The sequence below is a fragment of the Lynx canadensis genome, chromosome E3 (genome assembly GCF_007474595.2).
Source record: "Lynx canadensis isolate LIC74 chromosome E3, mLynCan4.pri.v2, whole genome shotgun sequence".
Lineage (NCBI taxonomy): Eukaryota > Metazoa > Chordata > Mammalia > Carnivora > Felidae > Lynx > Lynx canadensis.
In genome coordinates this window covers 8,704,937-8,726,852 of record NC_044318.1, presented here as the reverse complement: position 1 = coordinate 8,726,852, position 21,916 = coordinate 8,704,937, and the positions used below count along the sequence as shown (strand labels likewise).

Here is a 21,916-nt window from a genome sequence, read left to right as displayed (position 1 = left end):
CAGGGGATCTTTCCAAAGGCAAACCTGTCATTCGCTCCTCTGCTTACACCCCTTTGATGGCTCCCTTGCCGTGGTGATTGGAGCAAACTTGGTCTCCGTGGGCTTCCAGGCACTGCGTGGTGGGGCTCAGCTCTTCCCCCGGCCGCATCTCTCCCCTGCTCGCTTGCTGTCTGCACAGGTCATATTGGCCTTGCAGTTCCCCCCACGGTCCCCTGCTCCTTTCTGACACAGGCCCTTTGCACCTGGCCTTCCTTCTGCAATCCCTCCTTGAGGAGCAAATTCCTTTCGTGTGCCTTAATAGCACTCTCTACAATTTCTAGTGTTCCATACACGTTGGTGAATTATTTGACCAGCTCCTGTCTCCCTGTGCTCTAAGCTCCAGAGGGATATAGAATTATCCATTTGTCTTTACCGTCGTATCAGGCACACCCAGCACGCTGTTCTGTCCATAGCAGGTGCTCACGAGCTCCGTGGAGAGGGTAGATGTTTTGGTACTGGTGCTGGAACTGAGAACGTTCTGACTTCACCGCCATGGGAAAGCCAGAGTCCCTTCATGTGGTACCGAGAGAGGGTCCTGATGGCATTCTGCAGCAAGTAGTCCCGGAATCCGGCCTTTGAAGCCAGTTACTTCGTTGTGTCTCTTGGCCTTAGTAAACAGGTCAGCAAATCAGCACCTTAGAGATAGCAGGACTGGGAAGCAGAGAATGACCCATCCGACTCTTGGAAGAAAACAGCTCCGGCTAGCAGCAGGCACCTGCTTCCCTGTTTTCCTTGAGTTGGGGGGCACCGGTGAGCTAGGGAGGGGCGTGGGAGGGAGAGAGGGAGGACAACATCCTCTTTCCTTTTCTGAGTTATTTGTTTCCCCTGGTGCTGAATCCAGGCGAAGCACTCCGGAGACAGGGCCTTGAATTTGGAGCTCTGGTGATTTGCATTTAATTACTGAGAATGTTTCTCTCTTTTAGAATTGTAATGCTGCTCCGAGCATTAAAAGAAGTTCCCATTGGAATGAAAACACCAAAAGCTTTAGAGTACGTATCTTTTATCCTGAATGTGTGTGGCATCATCTCAAAATAGGTAGTTGATTTTCATAATGGTTTTGCAATTACCCATAATGATGCCCTTTATAAGGCTTTAAGGTCAAGGAGGAAATCTTTGGTCAGATGCACAAGGTAGGGAGAATTTTAGAAACGTCTTTGCTTTCATCCAAATTCCTGTAGAGGGGGGAGTTTAAGAGAGAAGTGTGGAAAGCCAGTCTGCAGTTTAAGGATCTGACCACACGTATCCTGTCTCCACCGCTGCTCACCTATGGCTCTAACGAATCTGGGGTCCTCTCACAGTGGCCGACTTGGTCAGGGTCCTTTTCCAGCCCCCAAGTTTCAGGGACCAGAAGGAGGGACAAAAATAGGTTCCGCTGGCCCCTCTAGTGGAATGGGTACTCCTGGCTGGGGGCTCTGTTCCTTCTCTGAAGCCATGCCTCTGATGCATGGCATCATGGGAGGATGCCATCTTGGAGACACAGGATCACGCATGTGGTTTGAACATTCGCAGGGAAGAGGCCCCCGGGTCCTCCTCCTCTCACATTTCCAACTTCAGACATCTCCAGTTATTTGTGTAATGTGTGCTTTAAATCACTTGCTTTTAAATTTAAGTACATGTATTTTTAAAAAAAGCAACTTGGCATCAGAGCCATGCATGGTAAATCAGTTTCACTTCCCACAAATACAAAGTAAGCACAAAAATAAATACAACAAAGACCAAACATGCTTTTCATTTCTAGCTGGAGACTGCTGCCTGCCTAGGGCTGTGAGCCCGAGGCCTGGTTTCTGTTCGGAAGGGGGATCAGCAAGTATTGGAGGGTGCCCGGGACTTTTTCCTCCACGTTTTCAGAAGGGTTGAAACAGACTTGAAAGGGAGCACCTTTCTCACCGTGTGATTTGATGTTATTTAATTCTGTATCCTTGTACTACCTAAAAACCATCCCAATTAGCCCTGGTGTTACAGCCTCACACTTGGAGAAGGGTTCTAGCCTTTTCCAGCAGACAGCCCCAAATCAGTTCATTCTATAGACTGTTTGTTTGTTTCCAAGGCAGGCTCAGGGGGTCTGCCATGAGCATGATGGCGAGTTTGTTTCCAAGAGTCAGGGGTCGTTGTAGCAGGGTGGTGTATGGGGGGCAGACCAACAGGGGAAATAAAAGAGATGGGGGTCTCTAGCGTGGACCGGAGGGTATCTGGCGTGGGTTGGAATAGCAGAGGCTAAATCCACGATCACACTGTTGTCCCTGGACTTTGTCCTCTGGGAGAGAGTTGGGAAAGGTGATCTGGGGCTTGGGGTCTACTCTGGTTTAAAACTTTTCTGAGCGACTTTATCTCTTCCCACTGGGTCTAGACCTTTGCTGTCTGTAGACCAGCAGTATCAGCATCGTCTGAGAGCTTGTTAGAAATGCACAATCTGGGGATTCCCCACCAAGATCTCTTGAGTCACTGTCTGCACTCTAACACTCTGCATAGGTGATTTGTGCAAATGTTACGGTTGAGCCTGGACGCCCATGATCGTGGCATCACTATTCACAGTAGCCAAGGGATAGAAGCAACCCCAGTGCTGGATAAATACAGTGTGGTATATGCAGACAATGGAATATGATTCAGCCTTAAAAAAGGAAAGAAACTATGTTGCATGCCGCAATATGGATCAACCATGAGGACGTTATGCTAAGTGAAATAACCCAATCGCAAAGAGGCCAACACCAGATGATTCCACTTAGATGAGGTGTCTCAAGTTGTCTCATTCCTAGAAACAGAAAGTAGGACAGTGGGGGGCCGTGGGGAGAGGAAAATGGGGAGCTGTGTGATGGGCACAGGGTTTCAGTTTCACGAGATGAATGAATTCCAGAGCCCTGTTGCACAACACTGTAAATACATTTAACACTATGGAACTATACATTTAAAAATGTTAAGATAGTAAATTTTATCTTATGTAGTCGTTTTCTTCTTTTTAGCCACAGTGAAAGGTTAAAACAAATTAAAAAGGTAAAGAGGATTATAGTCCGTCACCTTAAAGATAATTGAGAAAGCGTGTAGACTGTGGTTCTCAGGCTTTGCCGAGCAAAAGAACCCTCTGGAGACTTGTTAAAACAAATTTGCTGGGGCGCCTGGGGGGCTCAGCCCGTTAAGCATCCAACTTCAGCTCGGGTCACGATCTCATGGTTCGTGGGTTCAAGCCCCGCATCGGGCTTTGTGCTGACAGTGTGGATGTTCTTTCTCCTGTCTCTGCCCCTCCCCCCCACCTCGAAAATAAACAGCAAAAAAAAAAAAAAAAAAAATTTTTTTTTAAATTTTTTATTGAAAAAACCCAAACTTGCTGGTCCACCTCTTCGGGGCCTGATTCATCAGTTGTCACTGGGGCCCAAGGATTTGCATTTCTAGCAGGGCCCCCTGCTGCTGGCTGGGGGCTGTAGTGCAAGCCACGCTGAAGGAGACTGTTCACCTGGGTGTGCCCTGCTCTAGAGAAGGTCGGAATGGAAGTGTCCTCCGTGACCTGTAGGAGTTCTCAACCCAGGAGGCACTTTACAAGCACCTGGGGAAGTTAAACAAGGCAAATGAAAGCATGTACGTGGGCGCCTTGGCCCCACACGCAGTGACTCTGATTCTGTGAGTCTGGGATGGGACCTGGACCTATGTATTTTCTTACACTGTGTATTTTGATGTAATTCAGGTGTACAGAAAAGTTGGAAGAAGAGTAGAAAGAACTCCTATGTACCCTTGAGCAGATTCGCCCCGTTTACATTTTGCCCTGTTTCCCTCACGCATTTCGGCAGGCAGATCGCTGAAGTGATGCGCTGGCCTCGTGTTGGGGGCACGTGACGTCCGCCGGCCCCAATGTTGGTGGAAATCGTTTGGGTTACTTGGTTCAGGCAGTGTTTGCAGTCTTCACCGCGAAGTTACCGTTTTCCTCTTTGTAATTTGCACGTGGTGTGCAGGGAGGTGAGGTGATACTGGGTGCACACCGGTTCCCCACCGTGTTTTTTTGCTCACGAGTTTTAACATCCACTGATGTTTTCTAAATACATCGTTCCTTCTCTTCATTGGTGGGTAGTCTGCAAAAAGGAAGAGTTTCTTCATTTATTTGTATCAGTATGGACCTAGGATTCTTAATTTTTTCCATGGGCAGTAGTCTGCTACTATCATTATTTATTTTTATGCTTAAATTTTCCCAGATTTGGCCAATCAGCCCCTCTTCAGCCTGGTGTGTGTGTGTGTGTGTGTGTGTGTGTGTGTGCGCACGCACGCACGCACGCACTTAGAGATAGAGTGTGACGGAGGAGGGGCAGAGAAGGAGGACTCACAGAATCTGAAGCAGGTTCCAGGCTCCGAGCTGTCAGCACAGAGCCCGACACAGGTCTCGAACTCACAAACTGCAAGATCATGGTCTAAGCTGAAACCAAGAGTCGAACACTTAACCGACTGAGCCACCCAGGCGACCCTGGCTCTATTACTAGCTTAGTCAGCTAGGCCCGCCATAAGAGAGCACCTGAGACTGGGTGGCTTCAACAACAGAAATTTATCTTTTATAGTTACAGACGCTGGAAGTCTAAGATTAGGGTTCTCGTGTGGTTAGAGTCTGGTGTGCTGTGTGTTCACATGGCCTTTCCTTGGTACATGAACTTGTGCGTGGACAGCAGTAAAGGGGTGGCAGGAGGGAGAAAGAGGGAAAGAGGGGAAAAACATCGTCCTATCCTAACAAAGCCACCCCTCCTGTCAGATTAGGACCTACCCTTATGACATCATTTAACCTTAATTCTACCTCCGAAGAGCCGTGTCTCTCAATACAGTCACGTTGGAGGTTAGGGCTTCAAGAGATGAGTTTGGGGGGCACAGTTCAGTTCACACCATTCCCTGTGGCTTTCTGCATACTTACTTTCTGGAACAACAAGAGTTTCAGGCTCGTCTTGTACTTTCCTTGCATTAACCCTGGAGTCAGCAATCAGCGATTTCTCCAAGTGTCTAGGTTCCTTTTTAAAAAATACGTTCCCCAGGTGGGAATAAAACGCAGCCCGAATTGAGAACTCTAGTTCTAAAGCAGCTCCCTCCTATACACCCACAGTGAGTGTGTTGGGGAGGAAGCTGAGACCAGGAGGCACTCGCTTAAAGTCCCATAGCAGGCAGGTGGCAGAACTGAGCCCAGGACCCTTATCTCCTGGCTCCCGGGTCCCTGCTTGTTGAAAATCAAACCCTGCTGCCCCCTGTTTTCTGTGTAAGTGTCTCACTCTTTCAGGCGTGTGACTCATTTGCTCTGTCATAGGTTAATGTGCCAAATGCTGTGGGGGAGGTACTAACAGAGAGCATGACTGGGTCTCTGATTATGATATGTTTCCCTCATAACGCTTGTCACAGTGCTGAGTGGAGAGTCACTTCTTGTTACAGCCTGATTTGTACCCACCCCCAACCCCCCAATTTGTATGTTGAAATCCTAATCCCTTGGACTTCAGAATGTGACTGTATTTGGAGACAGCGTCTTTAAAGAGGCCATTCAGGGGCGCCTGGGTGGCTCAGTCGGTTAAGCATCTGACTCTTGATTTCGGCTCAGGTTGTAATCTCGCAGTTTGTGGGTTCAAGCCCTGGGTCAGGCTCTGTGCTCACGGTGCAGAGCCTGCTTGGGATTCTCTGTCCCTCTCTCTCTGCCCTTCCCCTGCTTCCCTCTCTCAAAATAAATAAACATTAAAAAGAATTACAGAGTAATTCAGTTAAAATGAAGTTATGAGGCTGGCCCTAATCTATGAGTGGTGTCCTTTTAAGAAGCAGAATTAGGACATAGATGTGTGCAGACGAAAGACCATGTAAGGACACAGCACGAAGGCAGTCACCTTCTAGGCAAATAGAGGTGAGGTGGGCTTCCACCATAGATCGTGGATGACACATCAGTTCTCTTCTTTGGGCCACCTTCTTCATTTTTTAAAAGTTTTTTTTAGTGTTTATTTATTTTTGAGAGAGAGAGAGAGAGATTGACAGAGTGTGAGCAGGGGAGGGGCAGAGAGAGGGAGAGACACAGAATCCGAAACAGGCCCCAAGCTCTGAGCTGTCAGCACAGAGCCCGACACGGGGCTCAAAGTCCCAATTCATGAGGTAGTGACCTGAGCCGAAGTTGGACGCTCAACTGACTGAGCCACCCGGGTGCCCCCGCATTCTCCATTTTTCAAAGGAGAGAAACCAAGCTACGTGAGCTCTATGGGGATGTCTTGGTCAGTGGTCCCTAGGACCGTCCCCTCCCTGGGCATCCCCCCCAAGCAAAAGCCACACTGTAACAAAGTATACTGGTTAACTCTTGCCGCGTAAGAAACCACCCTGAAATTCAGTGTCTGAAGATAGGAATTGGCTGTTATCGCTTGTATACCTGTGGGTTGGCAGGAATTGGCTGATCTCGGCTGGGCTCAGCTCCTCTGTGGGTGCTGGGCTTAGGGCTGCCCAGGTGTGTTTGTTCTGTGGCTGAGACCAAGAAGGCAGGGGCTGGCTCTCTGGGGAAATTCCTCTTGATCGTAATTGGGACTTAAGAGAAGAAGCAGAAGCGTGCAAGGTCTCCTAAGGCCCAGGCTTGGATCCAACAAATGGTCACTCCTGCCTCCCTCCAGTGGCCACACCAAGTCACGTGACAAAACCCAAAGTAAAGGGGTAGGGAACACACCCTGCCTTCTCCTTTAGTGGAAGGACCACAGAATCACATGACATGGGATCCATGCATCTATCGCAAGGAGTGAAGAATTGGGCTGAGAATATAATCTTCCACAAAAGCCTCCCCCATTTTGCTTTTTTGGTTGCTGGGGTGTCCCCTAAAATAACCAGAGACTGTAGGTCTTAAATATAAAGCTAGCTGATGCCACATGATTATAACACAGCCACTTGAGTTAAGGTGCCAGTGCTGTGTGGCAAACGGGGGAGTGACACTGAATTTTAGCTGTGTACTTTTAGAAGCTATCGATGCCCACCCCTTCCTGCAAGTCAGGGATGAACTCAGGGGTCCAGTGAGGGGGAAGACGAGATGAAAAACAGGACACCCGCCCCCCATGATGTGCCTCGGATAGTTGAGTTCTGACCAGGCAAGGAAAAAAGGATATCCTTTCTTCCAGGACCTGTAGGCTGGGAACATATCCTACCTAAAGCATCTTAAGTCTGCCATTGTAACATAGTGACCCCGCCAGCAAGGGAAGGAAACTGTAACTCTCAGTTCCACTTGCTTTTTTTTTTCTTTCCTGGTCTCAGAAGGGTAGGAGGTAGTGTTAAAAATTACTTATAAATAGGGTGCCCGGGTGGCTCAGTCAGGTAAGCATCTGATTTCGGCTCAGGTCATGATCTCATGGTTCGTGAGTTCAAGCCCCATGTCAGGCTCCCTGCTGACAGCACAGAGCCTGATTCAGGTCCTCTGTTCCCCTCTTTCTCTGGCCTGCTCACACACACTCTCTCTGCCTCTCTTTCTCTCAAAAATAAATGAACACTAAGAAAAAACTACTTACAGTTTCCTCACATCTTGAAATTTCCTGCCTCTGAGTACAAGAGGTCCTGGGCTTACAGAAAGTGTGTTCAGAGTTACTTTCTGCCTGATGCCTATACATTTTACCACCTTGCTGTGTGATCTTGGGCAAGTCACTTAATCTTATGCTCCCAATTTCCTCATCTGTAAAAGGGGAATAAAATACAACTGACCTCAGGGTTGTTATGAGCATGAATTAGATAATATAGAGAGAGTGCTTAGAGCACTGGCCTGACACATAGTAAGCAGTTATTAAGAATTACTTATCATTAAACGACAAATCATTGAGAGAGAAAAAAAATCTCGGATTCTCTTCTTGGAACTGCGAAGTTATTTTATCTGATAAAGGAGGATTCCTCCTGTTCTGATATTTCCGAGAAGAGAGAATTTACCAAGCTTGACTCTTGATATCTGCTCAGGTCATGATCTCACGGTTAATGGGTTCAAGTCCCGAATCAGGCCCTGCACTGGCCGTGCAGAGCCTGCTTGAGATTCTTTCTCTCTCTGCCCCTCCCCTGCTTGTGCGCTCTCTCTCTCTCTTTCTCTCAAAATGAGTAAACATTAAAGAAAGGAGAAAATTATATAAAAAAAAACAAAACAAAAAACCTCTTCCTAACTATTGTTCGGGGAGGATTATTCAGAGAGAAAGAGGTTAGAACTTCTCCAACTTTACAGACTCCTCCTCTGACTAAAGTCTCCTACCGCTTGTTGAAACGAGCAGATTGGGGTTTATGGTAAACCACAGAGAAGACTAGATTATTGGGGGAGGGGGTTGGGCAGGGGGCGGTTAATTACCTTCTCTCTTTTCACACATCCAGTGCTGTACAATTTACAAATCATGAAATACACTCTTCGTAAATTCCATGAATTTTTAGTAAATCTACACATTTTTGCAACCATCTCTACGAGGGAGTTTTAGAGCATTTTTTATCACCCGTCCAAAATTCCCCCAAGCCTGTTCATAGTCAATTATTGCTTCCCACCCCCAGGCCACCACCGATCTGCTTTCTGTCTCTCTAGATTTGCCTTTCCTGGACATTTCACATAAATGGAGTCACACAGGATGTAGTCTCTCCAGTCTGGCTTCTTTGGCTTAGGATAACGTTTTTGAGGTTAATCCACGTCTGTTGCCGAATATTCTTCCATTGTATGGATATACAACACTTTGTGTATCCTTTCATCGGCCCCTGAGCATTTGTGTTGCTTCCTGCTTCCCTCTTTCTGTGTTGTCAGTAACAGTCGTACAAGCGTTCACACACTAGTATTTGTGTGGACAGTTTTAATTTCTGTTGGGTGGATATCTAGAGTGGAAACTGCCACTGTTTTCCCAAGTGGCCTTTCCCCATTTCACATCTGCATTCATTTCCTCGCCAATACTGGTCTTTTTATTATAGCCTTTCTGCTGAATATGAATTGGGATCTCAGGGTGGTTTTAATTCTCATTGCCCTAATGGAGAATCACCAGAGGACCTTGTCACGTGCTTGTTAGCCACTTGTAGGTCCTCCTTGGTGAAGTACCCATTAACTCCTTTAACCATTTTTCAATTGAGTTGTTTGTTTTCGTTATTATTGGGTTGTACGGGTTCTTTATATATCCTTGATACAAGTGCTTTATCACATATATATATGATTTGAAAATATTTTCCCCTAGTCCTCTGGTATGTCTTCATTTCTTAATGATGTCTTTTGGAGTGCCAAGGTTTTTAATTTTAGTGAAGTTGAATGGAACTTTATCCATTTTTTTTCTTTTATGGCTTATAAAATAATGGTACTGTGTCTAAGAAGTCATTGCCCAACCCAAAGTTATGAAGATTTTCTCTAGTTTTTTTTTTCCTAAAGGCTCTATAGTTTTAGCTCCTACATTGATGTCTATGATCCATTTTGACTTACTATTTATGTGTGGTTTGAGATACGGCATTAGGTTCACTCTGTTACATATGGATACTGAATTTTCCCAGCATCGTTTGCTGAAAAGACTGTTCTCTCCCTACTGAATTGTCTTGGCATCTTTGTCAAGAATCATTTGACATAAATTTAAGAGTTTATTTCTGAACTTTTATTTATGTACAGATCTACATGTCTGTCCTTTATTTTATTTTCATTGATTTATTTATTTTTTAATGTTTATTTTTGAGAGACAGAGACAGAGCATGAGCAAAGGAGGGAGGGCAGAGAGAGGGAGACACAATCCGAAGCAGGCTCCAGGCTCTGAGCCATCAGCAGGGCCCAACGTGGGGCTCAAACCCCATGAACCATGAGATCGTGACCTGAGCCGAAGTCAGACACTTAACCGACTGAGCCACCAGGCGCGCCGATGTCTATCCTTAATTTAACACCACACTTGGTTGAACTATTGTAGCTTGATATTAAGTCTGAAATTGGGGGATGTGAAGTCTTCCAGCATTGTTCTCCTACCTCATAAGTAGTTTGACTCTTCTGTCTTTTACATTCACCTTTGAATTTTAGAATCCGTTTGTCAATTTTGACAAGTCTGCTGGTGGAATGTTGATGGACATTGTATTGGATCTAATAGTCTCCCAATTCATGACCGTGAATTGTCTTTCCTTCTATTGAGACTTTCTCTGATTCTCTTAGAGAATGCTTTGCCATCATCTGGGTACAAATCTTGTGCTTCTTTTGTTAACTTTGTCCCTAAGTATTTTATTCATTTGGATGCTACTATGAATGAGCGTGTTTTCTGAATTTTATTTCTAGTATTTGTTCACTGGTTCAACTTGTATTTGGTGGATTCTTTACGATTTTCTATATATGGTATTATGTCACCTGTGAATAAAGACAAGGTTTTACTTCCTTTCTTATCCTGAAGCTTTAGTTAATCAAACATTATTTATTTAATTACTAGTTAATTATTATTAACTAATATTAACTAATTATTAAATAAATAATATTTATTTAGTCAATTAAATATTATTTATTTGAGTGTGGTTTTGTCTGTGGATTTTTTTGTAGAAACCCCTTATCAGTTTGAGAATGTATCGTTCCTAGTTTTTTAAAGTTTATTTTTCAAAACTTTTTATTTTAGAGAGAGACAGGGAGTGTGAGTGGGGGAGAGGGGCAGAAGGAGAGAAAATGAGAATCTTAAGCAGGCTTCACCTTCTGCGTGGAGTCAGATGTGGGGGCTCAGTCCCACAGCCCTGGGATTATGACCTGAGCTGAAATCAAGAGCTGGATGTTCAACCGACTGAGCCACCCAGGCGCCCCTCTTCCTTTTTTTTTTTTTTTTTTTGAGGGTTTTTACTATAAATGGTTGTAGGATTTTGTTAAATTCTTTTTCTGAATCTATGAAGATGGTGACGAGGCTTTTAAAAAATTCTATTCATATGATGTGTTACATTAATTGAATTTCAGATATTTAACAAACTTTGCATTCTTAGGATAAATCCAGCTTGGTCATGGTATATAATCCTTTTTAATATATACTGAATTCAGTTTGCTAGTATCTCGTTAAAGATTTTTGCATCTGTGTTCATGAGAGTTATTGGGCTGTGGTTTTCCTTTATTGTCCACATTTGGCTTTGATATCAGGTAACACAGCCCTCATAAGTAAGTTGGGAAGTGTGTCCTCTTCTATTTTCTGAATGAGTTTGTGAAAGATTGGTATTATGTATTCTCTAAATAACTGATAGAATTTAGCAGTGAAGCCATCGAGGCTTAGGCTTTTCTGAGAAATTCTTAGTTACTAATTCAATTTCTTTACTTGCTATAGGTCTATTAAAATATTATATTTCTTCTTGAGCTGGTTTTTATAATTTGTGTCTTCTAAGGAATGTGTCTAAGTTGTTAACTTTGTGGCCATAACGTTGTTCATCATATTCCCTTTTAATCCATTTGACTTCTGTATGGCTGGTGGCGATGTCTCCTTTCATTCCAGATTTTAGTAATTTGAAGTCTTTTCCTATTTTCTCGGTCAGTCTAGTTTAAGTATATTTCAAAAGAATAACTTTTATGGAAAAGAGTGAAGACAGGCCTGTGTGCGAATTATGAGCTATCATCGAGTGGAATAGTTGCATCATGGGAGTCCCAGAAGGAGAAGACGAGAGAGAAAGAGGCAGAAAACTTGATGGAAGAAATCATAGCTGAAAACTTCCCAAATCTTGGGAGAGATATGGATGTCCAGGTATATGAAGGTCGAAGGACCCCAAGCAAGATCAACCCAAAGAGATCACCCCAAGACATAGTACAGTCAGAATGTGAGAATCTCCATATTACCCAAAGCGATAATTTGAAATACCTACTAAATATGGCATTTTCACAGAAAGAGTGGCAAAAAAGTCCTAAGTTTCACGTAGAACTTTATTGTCCGACTTGAACTCCACGTTCCTGCTCTAGAGAAAAGGCGAGTTTGTGGTGCTGTAGGGCCTTCTCCACCTCACTGGGGGGGTAATGGTCTCTGCCTCTTGCCCTCACTTCTTCCAGCTCCCTTCATTTTTATTTGAAGGCTTCCTCTGCCGTTTATTTAATCTTATTTGCTTGCAGCTATTGGAGATTGCTCCCCCGGTGTCTGTTGGGGGCTGGGGATGGGTAGGATAAAATGGAGCATCATCACCTCCTTAGAGAAGAATCTCCTAGATCATTTACTGTGTCGTATACCCTCGTAGTACCATGTACTTCTTGGTAACGCTTAATGAGAGCTACACTTTTTAAATACTAATTAGTACAGTTGCTTGATTAATTTATGTCACTCCCAAGGGATCATCAGCTTCATAGGGGTAGTATTTGCTTTCACTCACCATTTTTGTCCCTCGCGCCTGGTACAGTGCCTCACAAAATGGAAATCAGACAAGTCCTGTACATATATTAATATATTTAATCACTACTGTACCTCACTGGGATAGTCCACATCCCATTTTGTAGTTGAGAAAACTGAAGCATGGAGAGAGAAAGAGAGAGGGAGGTTATGTCACTCAAAGTCACACAGACAATAGTTGATGGCATTTAGAAACTTCTCAATAAATATTTATTTTAAAAAAAAAATTTTTTTTTCAACGTTTATTTATTTTTGGGACAGAGAGAGACAGAGCTGAACGGGGGAGGGGCAGAGAGAGAGGGAGGCACAGAATCGGAAACAGGCTCCAGGCTCTGAGCCATCAGCCCAGAGCCCGACGCGGGGCTCGAACTCACGGACCGCAAGATCGTGACCTGGCTGAAGTCGGACGCTTAACCGACTGCGCCACCCAGGCGCCCCAATAAATATTTATTTAAAAAATGGATGGCTCAGTCATTTAAACATCCAACTCTTAATTCTGGCTCACGTCATGATCTCATGGTTCATGAGTTCAAGCCTTGCATCAGGCTCTGTGCTGACAGCCGGAGCCTGCTTGGGATTCTGTCTCTCTCCCTATCTCCCTGCTCCTCCCTCCCTCCCTCTCTCTCTCTTTCTCAAAAATAAATAAACTTAAAAAATTTTTTTAATGTTCATTTTTGACAGAGAGAGACAGAGCACGAGTGGGAGAGGGGCAGAGAGAGAGGGAGACACAGAACCCAAAGCAGGGTCAGCAGAGAGCCTGATGTGGAGCTCCAACCCATGAACTGCAGGATCGTGACCTGCGCTGAATTTGGATGCTCAACCGACTGAGCTACCCAGGCACCCCTAAAATAAATAAGTTAAAACAGTAAATGAAAAGTGGATGGAGAAATAAAAAACAAGGAATGGATGAAGTGATTCCTTTGTTAGTAGTTGGGAATGGTGGCCTCTACAGAGTGTTGAGTTGCCTTTTTTGGTGGGAGGATGAGATTACAGGTTATGGAGAAGTCTGGGGCATCTGTTAGGACTCTAATGCTGTGGCTTCAGACTGGAGTAAAGGTGAGGGTTGGAAGGCAGTGGTGGGAAGCCATTCCCACACCAAGCTGAGTAGGTGGGAGCCAAAGATAGCATATCCCTTGAGTAGAAACTCCCCCAGGAAAGAGCAGTTCCTCTGAAATCAGACACAGAAATTGGCTGGTGGCATCTAACACCGAAGAACTGCATGTTCCCTTATCTTACAGCAGAGCAGGAATTACCCCGGGTCCCAGGGAGGGGTGGAATTTTCTCTTTGCCATCCTCACAGACAGCCCAAGTGCAGAGTGAAGACCTAGCCATGGCCAGTCCCCTTACACACCTCTTGATTCATGCTTCTTGTGCGTCATAGCCTGTTGGTCTAGGATAGAAAGTTGCCCTGTGGCATTTTTACCCATCGGGACTCAGTGATACTTGACGCGCTAGGATGGCAATTTCCATGCCGAAGCTTAGGCATTCTGTTTCAGGATTGCCACATGAATTTCTCAACCTGAGTCCCTCTCCCAGGGTTCCTGAGCCCGGGACGTGTGAACCATCTATAGTTGTCTGCGTCGTTGTGTCTTAAGGGAGAGTGTCCAGAACTGTCATTAGTTTCTCAACAAGAGACTTTGGCGATAGGTGACGTCTCCAAAGGGTAAAGAACCAGTGGTGGCAATATGGATAATGGTCAAAATAAGTGGCCTTTTTTGAGTGCGTAGAAAATCCCGGATATGTGGTAAGTGTATCAGGTACATTATCTCATTTAATCATTGTGTCAGTTTAAGTTTATTTATGCTGCAGTAACAAACAGCTCCCAAATGTCAGCGGCTTACAGAACAAGATTTATTTGTTGCCCACAGGTTATGTTGGGTTAGTTGTGGCTCTGTTTCATTCAAATCTTAGAGCCAGGACTCAGGCTGAACAAGGAGCCCTGTCTGGGTCAGCCCTAGTCTCCTCGCATAGGAAAATGAGAGGCATTAGACCGTGAGATGGATCTTAAGGGTTCTTCTTGGAAGTGGCACACATCACTTCTCCCAGCTCCAGGGCTGACATCGGGAGGCACTCTAGCTGCTCGCACAGAGGGATCCTGCAGAGAGGGCCATGGATATTTGAACAATAACGTCACCTACTGAACTCTTCACAAAAATCAATGAGGTAGCTGGTGTCGATTATCACTATCGTTCCCTTTTTACAGATGAGGAAACAGAGGCTCAGACGGAGTACATCTTTCTCTCGTGTTGTGTAATTATTAAGTGGTGGATCCTGGATTTGAGTAGACCCAGTGTGACCCCAGAGCCTGTGGCTTTAACCTCTGCATTACATTGACTGCCGCTGCCAGAGCGACAGCAGCCTTCTCTCTCCCCTCTCCTCCTCCCTCTCTCCCTCGCTCCCTCTCTCCAGCTCAGGTCAATCCAAACAAACCAGTCTCTTAAAGCTTCATCAGTCTCTGACAGTGCACTTCCCTAGCTGCTTTCCACGTTTTCCTGGTCCCCAGCCTCGAGACTCCTTCTGGAGTGTCCAGCTAGGCGTTGTTTGGCAGTGTGCCTGTCCGCTAAGAGCTTACCGTTCGCGCCGTGGAGGGGATGTGCTGGGTATTTTTAGATCTCGGCAGCCTTGCAATGCCGCTTGCTCTTCCCTGTGGTCCCTGGATTAACCCGGGAGTGGCATATGCCCACGCTTTGCCCGCCTGGTCCTGGTACACAGTCCTCTGTGCTTTTGGGAAAACAGATTGTCCCAGGTAGATATGTAGCCAGGTTTTTTTTTCCCCCCTGCTTCCCTCCTCCTTGGAGCTGCTCCTCCCCCTTGTATGTTGTAGCTTCTCCTGAGGACCCACCGTGATTTTGCAGCTGCTTCTGAGCCGGCTGAGATAGTGGGATTTGCTCACTTGCAGTTGAGTCTGGCCAGGAAGCTGCTGGTTCTTGCCACAGACATCTTCTCTCTTTGCAGCTTCGCCTACCCTCCTGGGCAGGCGGGATGCACCCTCCCTCCCCAGGAGAATGAGGATTCAGAAGGCTCAGGGAGTGGTGATTTCCTCTAGTATCATTGCTCCTCCAGACTCGTCCACAAGTATCAAACACTCTCATGGTGGCAGTGTCACTGCGAGGCATGGGGCTTTGGTTTGCTTATTGTCAAAAGCTCCAGATAAGGACCAGCAACACTGCAGCTCGTGGCATAGGTTGTGGATCTCCATGGCAAGGGAAGCTGGGGAGGTGCCTGCAAAGGTCCTTGGGATAGCTGCAGCACTAGCCCGGGTGTGATCCAATTCAAGAAACTCTTCCTGAGTGCCTACTCTGTGCAAAATAGAGTTTTGCTTTGTGTAGAGGTTACAGCATTTCAGAAGATACCTGGGAGCAGATAAGCACATCCCTCAACACCTGGGCATTATATTTGCAGGATGTGATAGACATTAGCTTTTAACTCCTCCCTCCCTCCTTCCTCCCTCCCCCCTCCCTCCTTCCTCCTTCCTCCTTCCTCCTTCCTTCCTTCCTCCTTCCTTCCTTCCTCCTTCCTCCTTCCTCCTTCCTTCCTTCCTCCTTCCTCCTTCCTCCTTCCTTCTTTCTTCCTTCTTCCTTCCTTCCTTCCTTCTTCCCTCCCTCCTTCCTTCTTTCTTCCTTCTTCCTTCCTTCCCTCCTTCCTTCCTCCTCCCTCCCTCCCTCCTTCCTCCTTCCCTCCTTCCTTCTTCCTCCCTCCCTCCTTACTTCTTTCTTCCTTCTTTCCTTCCTTCCTTCTTCCTTCCTCCCTCCCTCCTTCTTTCTTCCTTCTTCCTCCCTTCCTCCTTCCCCTTCTTCCTTCCTCCTTCCTCCCTCCCTCCTTCCTTCTTTCTTCCCTCCCTTCCTCCTTCCTTCCTTCTTCCTTCCTTCTTCCTTCCTCCCTCCCTCCTTCTTTCTTTCTTCCCTCCCTTCCTCCTTCCTTCTTCCTCCTTCCTCCTCCTTCCTTCCTCCCTCCCTCCCTCCCTCCCTCCTTCCTTCTTCCTTCCTCCCTCCTTCCTTCTTTCTTCCTCCCTTCCTCCTTCCTTCTTTCCTTCCTTCCTTCCTCCTCCCTCCTTCCTTCCTTCCTTCCTTCTTCCTTCCTCCTTCCTCCTTTCTCCCTCCCTTCCTTCCTTCCTTCCTTCTTCCTTCCTCCTTCCTCTCCCTCCCCTTCCTTCCTCCTTCCTCCTTCCTTCCTCCTTCCTCCCTCCCTCCTTCCTTCTTTCTTCCTTCTTCCTTCCTTCCTTCTTCCTTCCTCCCTCCCTCCTTCCTTCTCCTTCCTCCTTCCTTCTTCCTCCCTCCCTCCCTCCTTCCTTCTTTCTTCTTCTTCCTTCTTCCTTCCTTCCCTTCCTTCCTCCTTCCTTCCTCCTTCCTCCCTCCCTCCTTCCTTCTTCCTTCCTTCCTTCCTTCCTTCCTTCCTTCCTTCCTTCCTTCCTCCTTCCTTCCTCCTCCCTCCCTCCTTCCTTCTTTCTTTCTTCCCTCCCTTCCTCCTTCCTTCCTTCCTTCCTTCCTCCTTCCTCCCTCCTTCCTTCTTTCTTCCCTCCCTCCCTTCCTCCTTCCTTCTTCCTTTTTTCCTTCCTTCCTCCCTTCCTCCTTCCTTCCTTCCTTCCTTCCTTCCTTCCTTCCTTCCTTCCTTCCTCCCTCCTTCCTTCTTTCTTCCTCCCTTCCTCCTTCCTTCTTTCTTCCTTCCTTCCTTCCTTCCTTCCTTCCTTCCTTCCTTCCTTCCTTCCTTCCTTCTCCGCCTGCCTGCCTGCCTGCCAGTGTTGTGGTTAAGAGCATAAACTTTGGAGCCATACTGCCTGACTCAAAATCCTTACTCTAACTCCCTGGCTGTTTGGCAGGACAAGTGACTGAATCCCCCCATGCTTCAGCTGATAACAGTACCCTGCTCACAGAGTTGTTGTTTATAGAGCTCATCTACAAAAGGCACTGAGAGCAGATCCTGATGCGAAGAAACACTATCGATGTGTCGACTCCTCCTCCTTCTCTTCCTCCTGTCATTCATTCGCTTAGCAGATTATTTAGTGAGCCTCTACTATAGGCCAAGTGCTGACCTGGGTCCTCATCACAGACCAATGAGCCATATGCAGACACTTGCCCCCGTGGAGCTTATAGTTCAGACGACAGAGGCAGAGAATAAATAAATATATAACGCATCAGCCAGCGATTAAGTCTTGGAAGAAATGTGCACAAGAGATACCCGTCAGACTCTAGGAAAGTCAGAGGAGGGAGGGATTAACTCCTAGTGAGCAGAGGCTGCGGAAAGCCCCCCAGAGGGGGTGACGGTGGCCGAGATGAGGACTTAATCCTGTGAGGCCCACACAGCCTCCAGTCTCACATGAGAGTTCACTGGGACGTTGAAATGTTCTCCTCAGAAGCTGTGTTGGTCACCTCCTTTTTTTCCTCGCCTCCTGTAAACAGGGATTCTAAGTGAGATCGGGACCCAGGGCTTATTTCTGGATTTAATGATGTTGGTGTTGGGTCCAGAGTTCCGGAAGGTCTTTGTCCCAGCCTCTGATTCCCGGAGAGGATGCACCAGCTTGGGGTGGGCCCTACTGACAACACGAGAAGGGCTTGCTCTGTGCAGGGGACTGTGCTGGGCCCCACGCATCAGGACCTGGGGAGAAGGGAAGGGCCGATGCCTGCTTTGCACGTTAGCGGCCCATGCGATATTTTGTACTAAGTGCTCAGTAGATAACAGAAATATTCACTGAGTGCTTACTATATGCCGCAGACATGTCACCAGCCTGTAAGGGCTTGATGTGTGTCTGCTTACCTAATTTTTACAGCTGATGTGCTATCCATCAAACAGATAGGGAAACCGAACGCGGGCTGTCCTAGGATAGCTGGAGAAAGAGTCAGAGAGGGCTTCCTGGAGACAGTGATTGAAGCGTGTCTAGCGGCTGTCCAGGTGGGAAAAGGGGAGCCAAGGAGGGCATTGTAAGGAGGGCACTGCAAGCAGAAGCAGCTTGCTGAGAGAGCTTGGGGAGCCTGCAGGACAGAAGGTAGACCCGGAAGTGAGGAAAGGTGGGGGTGGAGAGGTGGGCACGGTGGGGCGCAAGGCCCTGTAGGCCTTGCTCCATCCTTTGGATTTTCATCTTGATGGCACTGAGTAACCATGCAAGTAATTTCTGGAACGGAAGTGTCCCACGATCAAACTGGCTCCGCACAAAGGTCACCGCTTAAACCCCGTGACCAGCAGGTTAGCACTTAATTAAATGCCGTCTCACGCACTCCACCCCACCTCCCGGCAGCCAGCCTGCCCTTCCCACATGCACAGGCACCTGTTTTGGGGTCCCGGGGCGAGAAGGCTCGACACAGGGAGTGTTGGGGTCTTGCACACCTGTCAGAGATTTGCACACTCAGAGCTCGTCCTCTTTTGCATCATCGCCTCTAGCGCCTGCAAATGCCAAATGGTGGGAGTTTCTTCTTGGCTGAAGTTGTTGTTTTTTTAGGTTTGAGACTCCAGTGTTTCCTTTGAAAAACGTATTTTCTCTCTCTCTGTCTCTCAAAGAGCAACTTGTTCCTCCTAGGGCTAACAAAGTCCTCTTAACTCTTAGGGGAAGCTTGTCTATTCCTGGTGGATCAAGTCAGCCCGGGGCGCCTGTGTTAGCCTTTAATTTTCAAAAGGAGCACCACAGGTAAAGGAAATGGGCCAGTGAGGTTTTGAAGTCCTTTCTGTTTTATTGTTATTGAAGGAGGCCCGCGGAGGGGAATGTTTGCTGTCAGCCATTGCCTCATTTTGGTACCACTGACATCATCCCACGTTGGCCTCTTTAGAAAGTGCTGGTGCCCAGCTGGTGTATTGGTCACCTATTGCCCTGGAACGAATTGCCCCGCCTTGGTGGGTTCACACCTACTTCGTATTTCACAGATTTTGTGTCAGGAGCCTGGGCGTGGCTTGGCTGTGTTCTCCGCTCAGGGCTGCAGTCCGTGTGTTGGTGGGGCCACACGGTCTGGCCTGGGGCTTGGGGTCTTTGCCGGGCTTGCAAGGTGGCTGGCAGGTGGCAGGATTCATTTCCTTGCAGCTTTAGAGCTCAGAGAGGCTTCTTTGGTTCAAAAGCAGGATTGGGGGGAGGAGAGGGAAAGCGTAAGCCCTCTTTGAAAGCACTGGCCTGGGGAGGTCAGGCCCACCTAGGTTACTCTCCCTTCCTGGCATCTGTAGCTCCCTTCGCCTTTGTCATATGAGGTAACATAGTCACGGGAGTGATCCCCCGTCATATTCCCAGGTGCCGAGCACACTCAAGGGGAGGAGACCCCGTGAGGGTGGTGGGTCATGGGTGGTCATCTTGGAGTTTCTGCCTGCAAGAGCGGGTAACCTAAGTCTCAGACTCTATTCTATTCTTCCCGAACTTTGGATTAAGCGCGTGGCTTGGACAACAGCTGTTTCGTAAAGCCCTCTCGTAGGTTGCATCATCAGAGAAGGTGGAGTGTGACATACGATGTTCTGGAGTTTTGAGATACGGGGGAAATGGAAACCGCAGATGCAGAAGAGGCATCCCTGGTTTCCAGAGCAGGTCAAGGCCACCTGTTTCTAGTGGGCTTTGTCAGAACTGATTTCTCTGCTGGAGACAACAGAGCAGTGACCTCGTAACCCTGTGGCAAGACGAGGGGTCTGGGAGTTGACGGGTTCCAGAGGTGAAGTTGACCTCCGCCTCCCGACTCCAGGTCTGTTTCTGTGGGTGCCCCTGAGCGTGCTGTTTCTGTCCATACATCTCAGCTTCCCACTCTGAAAGGTGAGGGGGTAGGGTAAGAGGGGTCTCAGGTTCCTACTCGTGTCCGTGTCACTTCCGTGGTGTGACCCAGGTCCGGAGCTTGCACATTCGGGGCATGTCGTATTTAAGAAGCAGGTGCACGTATGCGGAGAGATATGGGCGAGCACCTCTCAGGTATGTTGCCCTTCGAAATTAACCAGTCCCGGCTGGACGCTTTGTCTTCATGAAGGCGGAGACCCTCTCTAGGCAGGGAAAAGTTCTCTTTGTGTTGACAAGTGTCCTCGGTTGTATTCGGAAATGGCGGAGTGGAGTGTCGGCCCAGGGGCCCCCTGGGGTTCACGGGCTTGCTTTCTTAATGCCTCGATCGCACTTTTAATCAGAACAAATCTGGAGCATTTCTCTTCCGTGCTTGTTCCTGCCATTTCCAGCCACTCGACGCTTTTTCATAACAAAGTGACAGTTTGATGGAATGTGGTTTTAATTAAGCTGCTTTCCACTTGGAACAACTTTCCGGGAGCATATGTAAGGAGCACAACTTCAGAAGTGCCACCGGAGGCTGACTTCAGAGACGCTCACCAGGCAGTTTGGGAAGAACAAAGGACACCAGGAAAGTGGGACTCATCGTGGTGTGCCACCTCCCAGTCCGTCCCAGGTCCCAGCCTGCTGTCCCTTGTAAGGAGTGCGTGAAGCCTCAAGGGGGGTGGGGTTGCCTGGCGCTGAACCCAGGACCAGGCTCACGGAATGTCAGGGAACTGCCCCATAGTGGCTATTTATGTCACTGGATTTTTAAGCCATTCATGACACGTCCCTCTCTTCACGGTTGGGACACTGCAAAAACAAAATGAAGTAAGACCCCAGTTATTCCGCCTCCAGTCACAACTCAGTTTTATGAGCAACGGTGAACTCTGCGTAAAAGACCTTCCAAGAACTCCGAGTCCCCCAGGGAAGTGAGGACCTTCACAGGATAGAAGCCGCATGACAGGGATTCACAAATGGCTACTCGGGCCCGGAGGGTGGAGATGTGGCTGGGCACCCACTTTACCAGCTGTTCGGAGGACTGTGGTGTATATATAATGGGGGAACAGTATGTCACAGTCCCGCGTTTGGCCTCCTTGGGGTGGGCATTTGCCTGGTGAGGGGGTCCCTGGCGTTGCCTGGAAACAGTGCAAGGATGCGGGCAGGGGTGGTATTGTTTTTAGCAGCATCGGATCAGAGCCCCCCCACCCCCACCCTCCACTTCGTGTTCTGGTGCTCTGTGGCCTATAGATCTGCCCTGATAGATGGCTGCTGCTGCTGCGGAGAATCCATCAAGCCTTTACCCTGCACATGACTCACCTCCCTGTGGCAGGCGCGGCGCTCAGCTTCCAAGAATAGCCTAGCCCGAGGGATCCAAGCTCGGAATCCCTTCCAACTTTCAGGGCTCTGAAGTTCGGCGCCCACAGAGGTCGGTGCTTAGGTAACGGGTGCAGATGGCTTGGTGTTTGCAGAGACAGTGGCTAATAACCATCTCCCTTCCACCTTTCTTTCCTGTCAGTTGCAGGAACGCAAAAATTCCAGGCCAGATCACATTGCTTACAGAGGGAAACCTTGATGGTCAGGCTGGCCTGATGGTGCATTTCAGTGGCTTAAGAGATAAGGTAATCAGGAAGTCCCTCATTCACTTATTTGTTGTTCTTCAACAAATATTTGCTGACCGCCTTGTGAGTAAGAAGCACAACAAGAAAATCAATGGGGGGAATCGCGCAGAGGTTGAATCAGATCTAAGCGCTTAGCCCTGTACATACTCTTTGTATTGAATCCTGGCAACCAGGCAGGGGCGTGATAAAAATAATAGCTGACATTATTGAGCACTTACTACATGCTGTGTTTTAAGCACTTCACTTGAATTAACTAGATCAATCTTCACATGGTTCAAGGAGTTGGGTGCCATTAGGAACCT

General features: G+C 47.5%; 1 protein-coding gene across 1 annotated transcript in view; it reads left to right on the top strand.

Annotated features, from left to right (window-relative positions):
* LOC116737825 (glutamate receptor ionotropic, NMDA 2A-like) overlaps positions 1-21,351 on the top strand; it is an 87,937-nt gene extending 66,586 nt beyond the window's left edge. The window contains exon 2 of the mRNA XM_032591671.1: positions 21,244-21,351. Coding sequence (XP_032447562.1) covers positions 21,244-21,351 — 108 coding nt within the window. The remainder of the gene's footprint in view (positions 1-21,243) is intronic.
* The last annotated feature ends 565 nt before the right edge of the window (positions 21,352-21,916 follow it).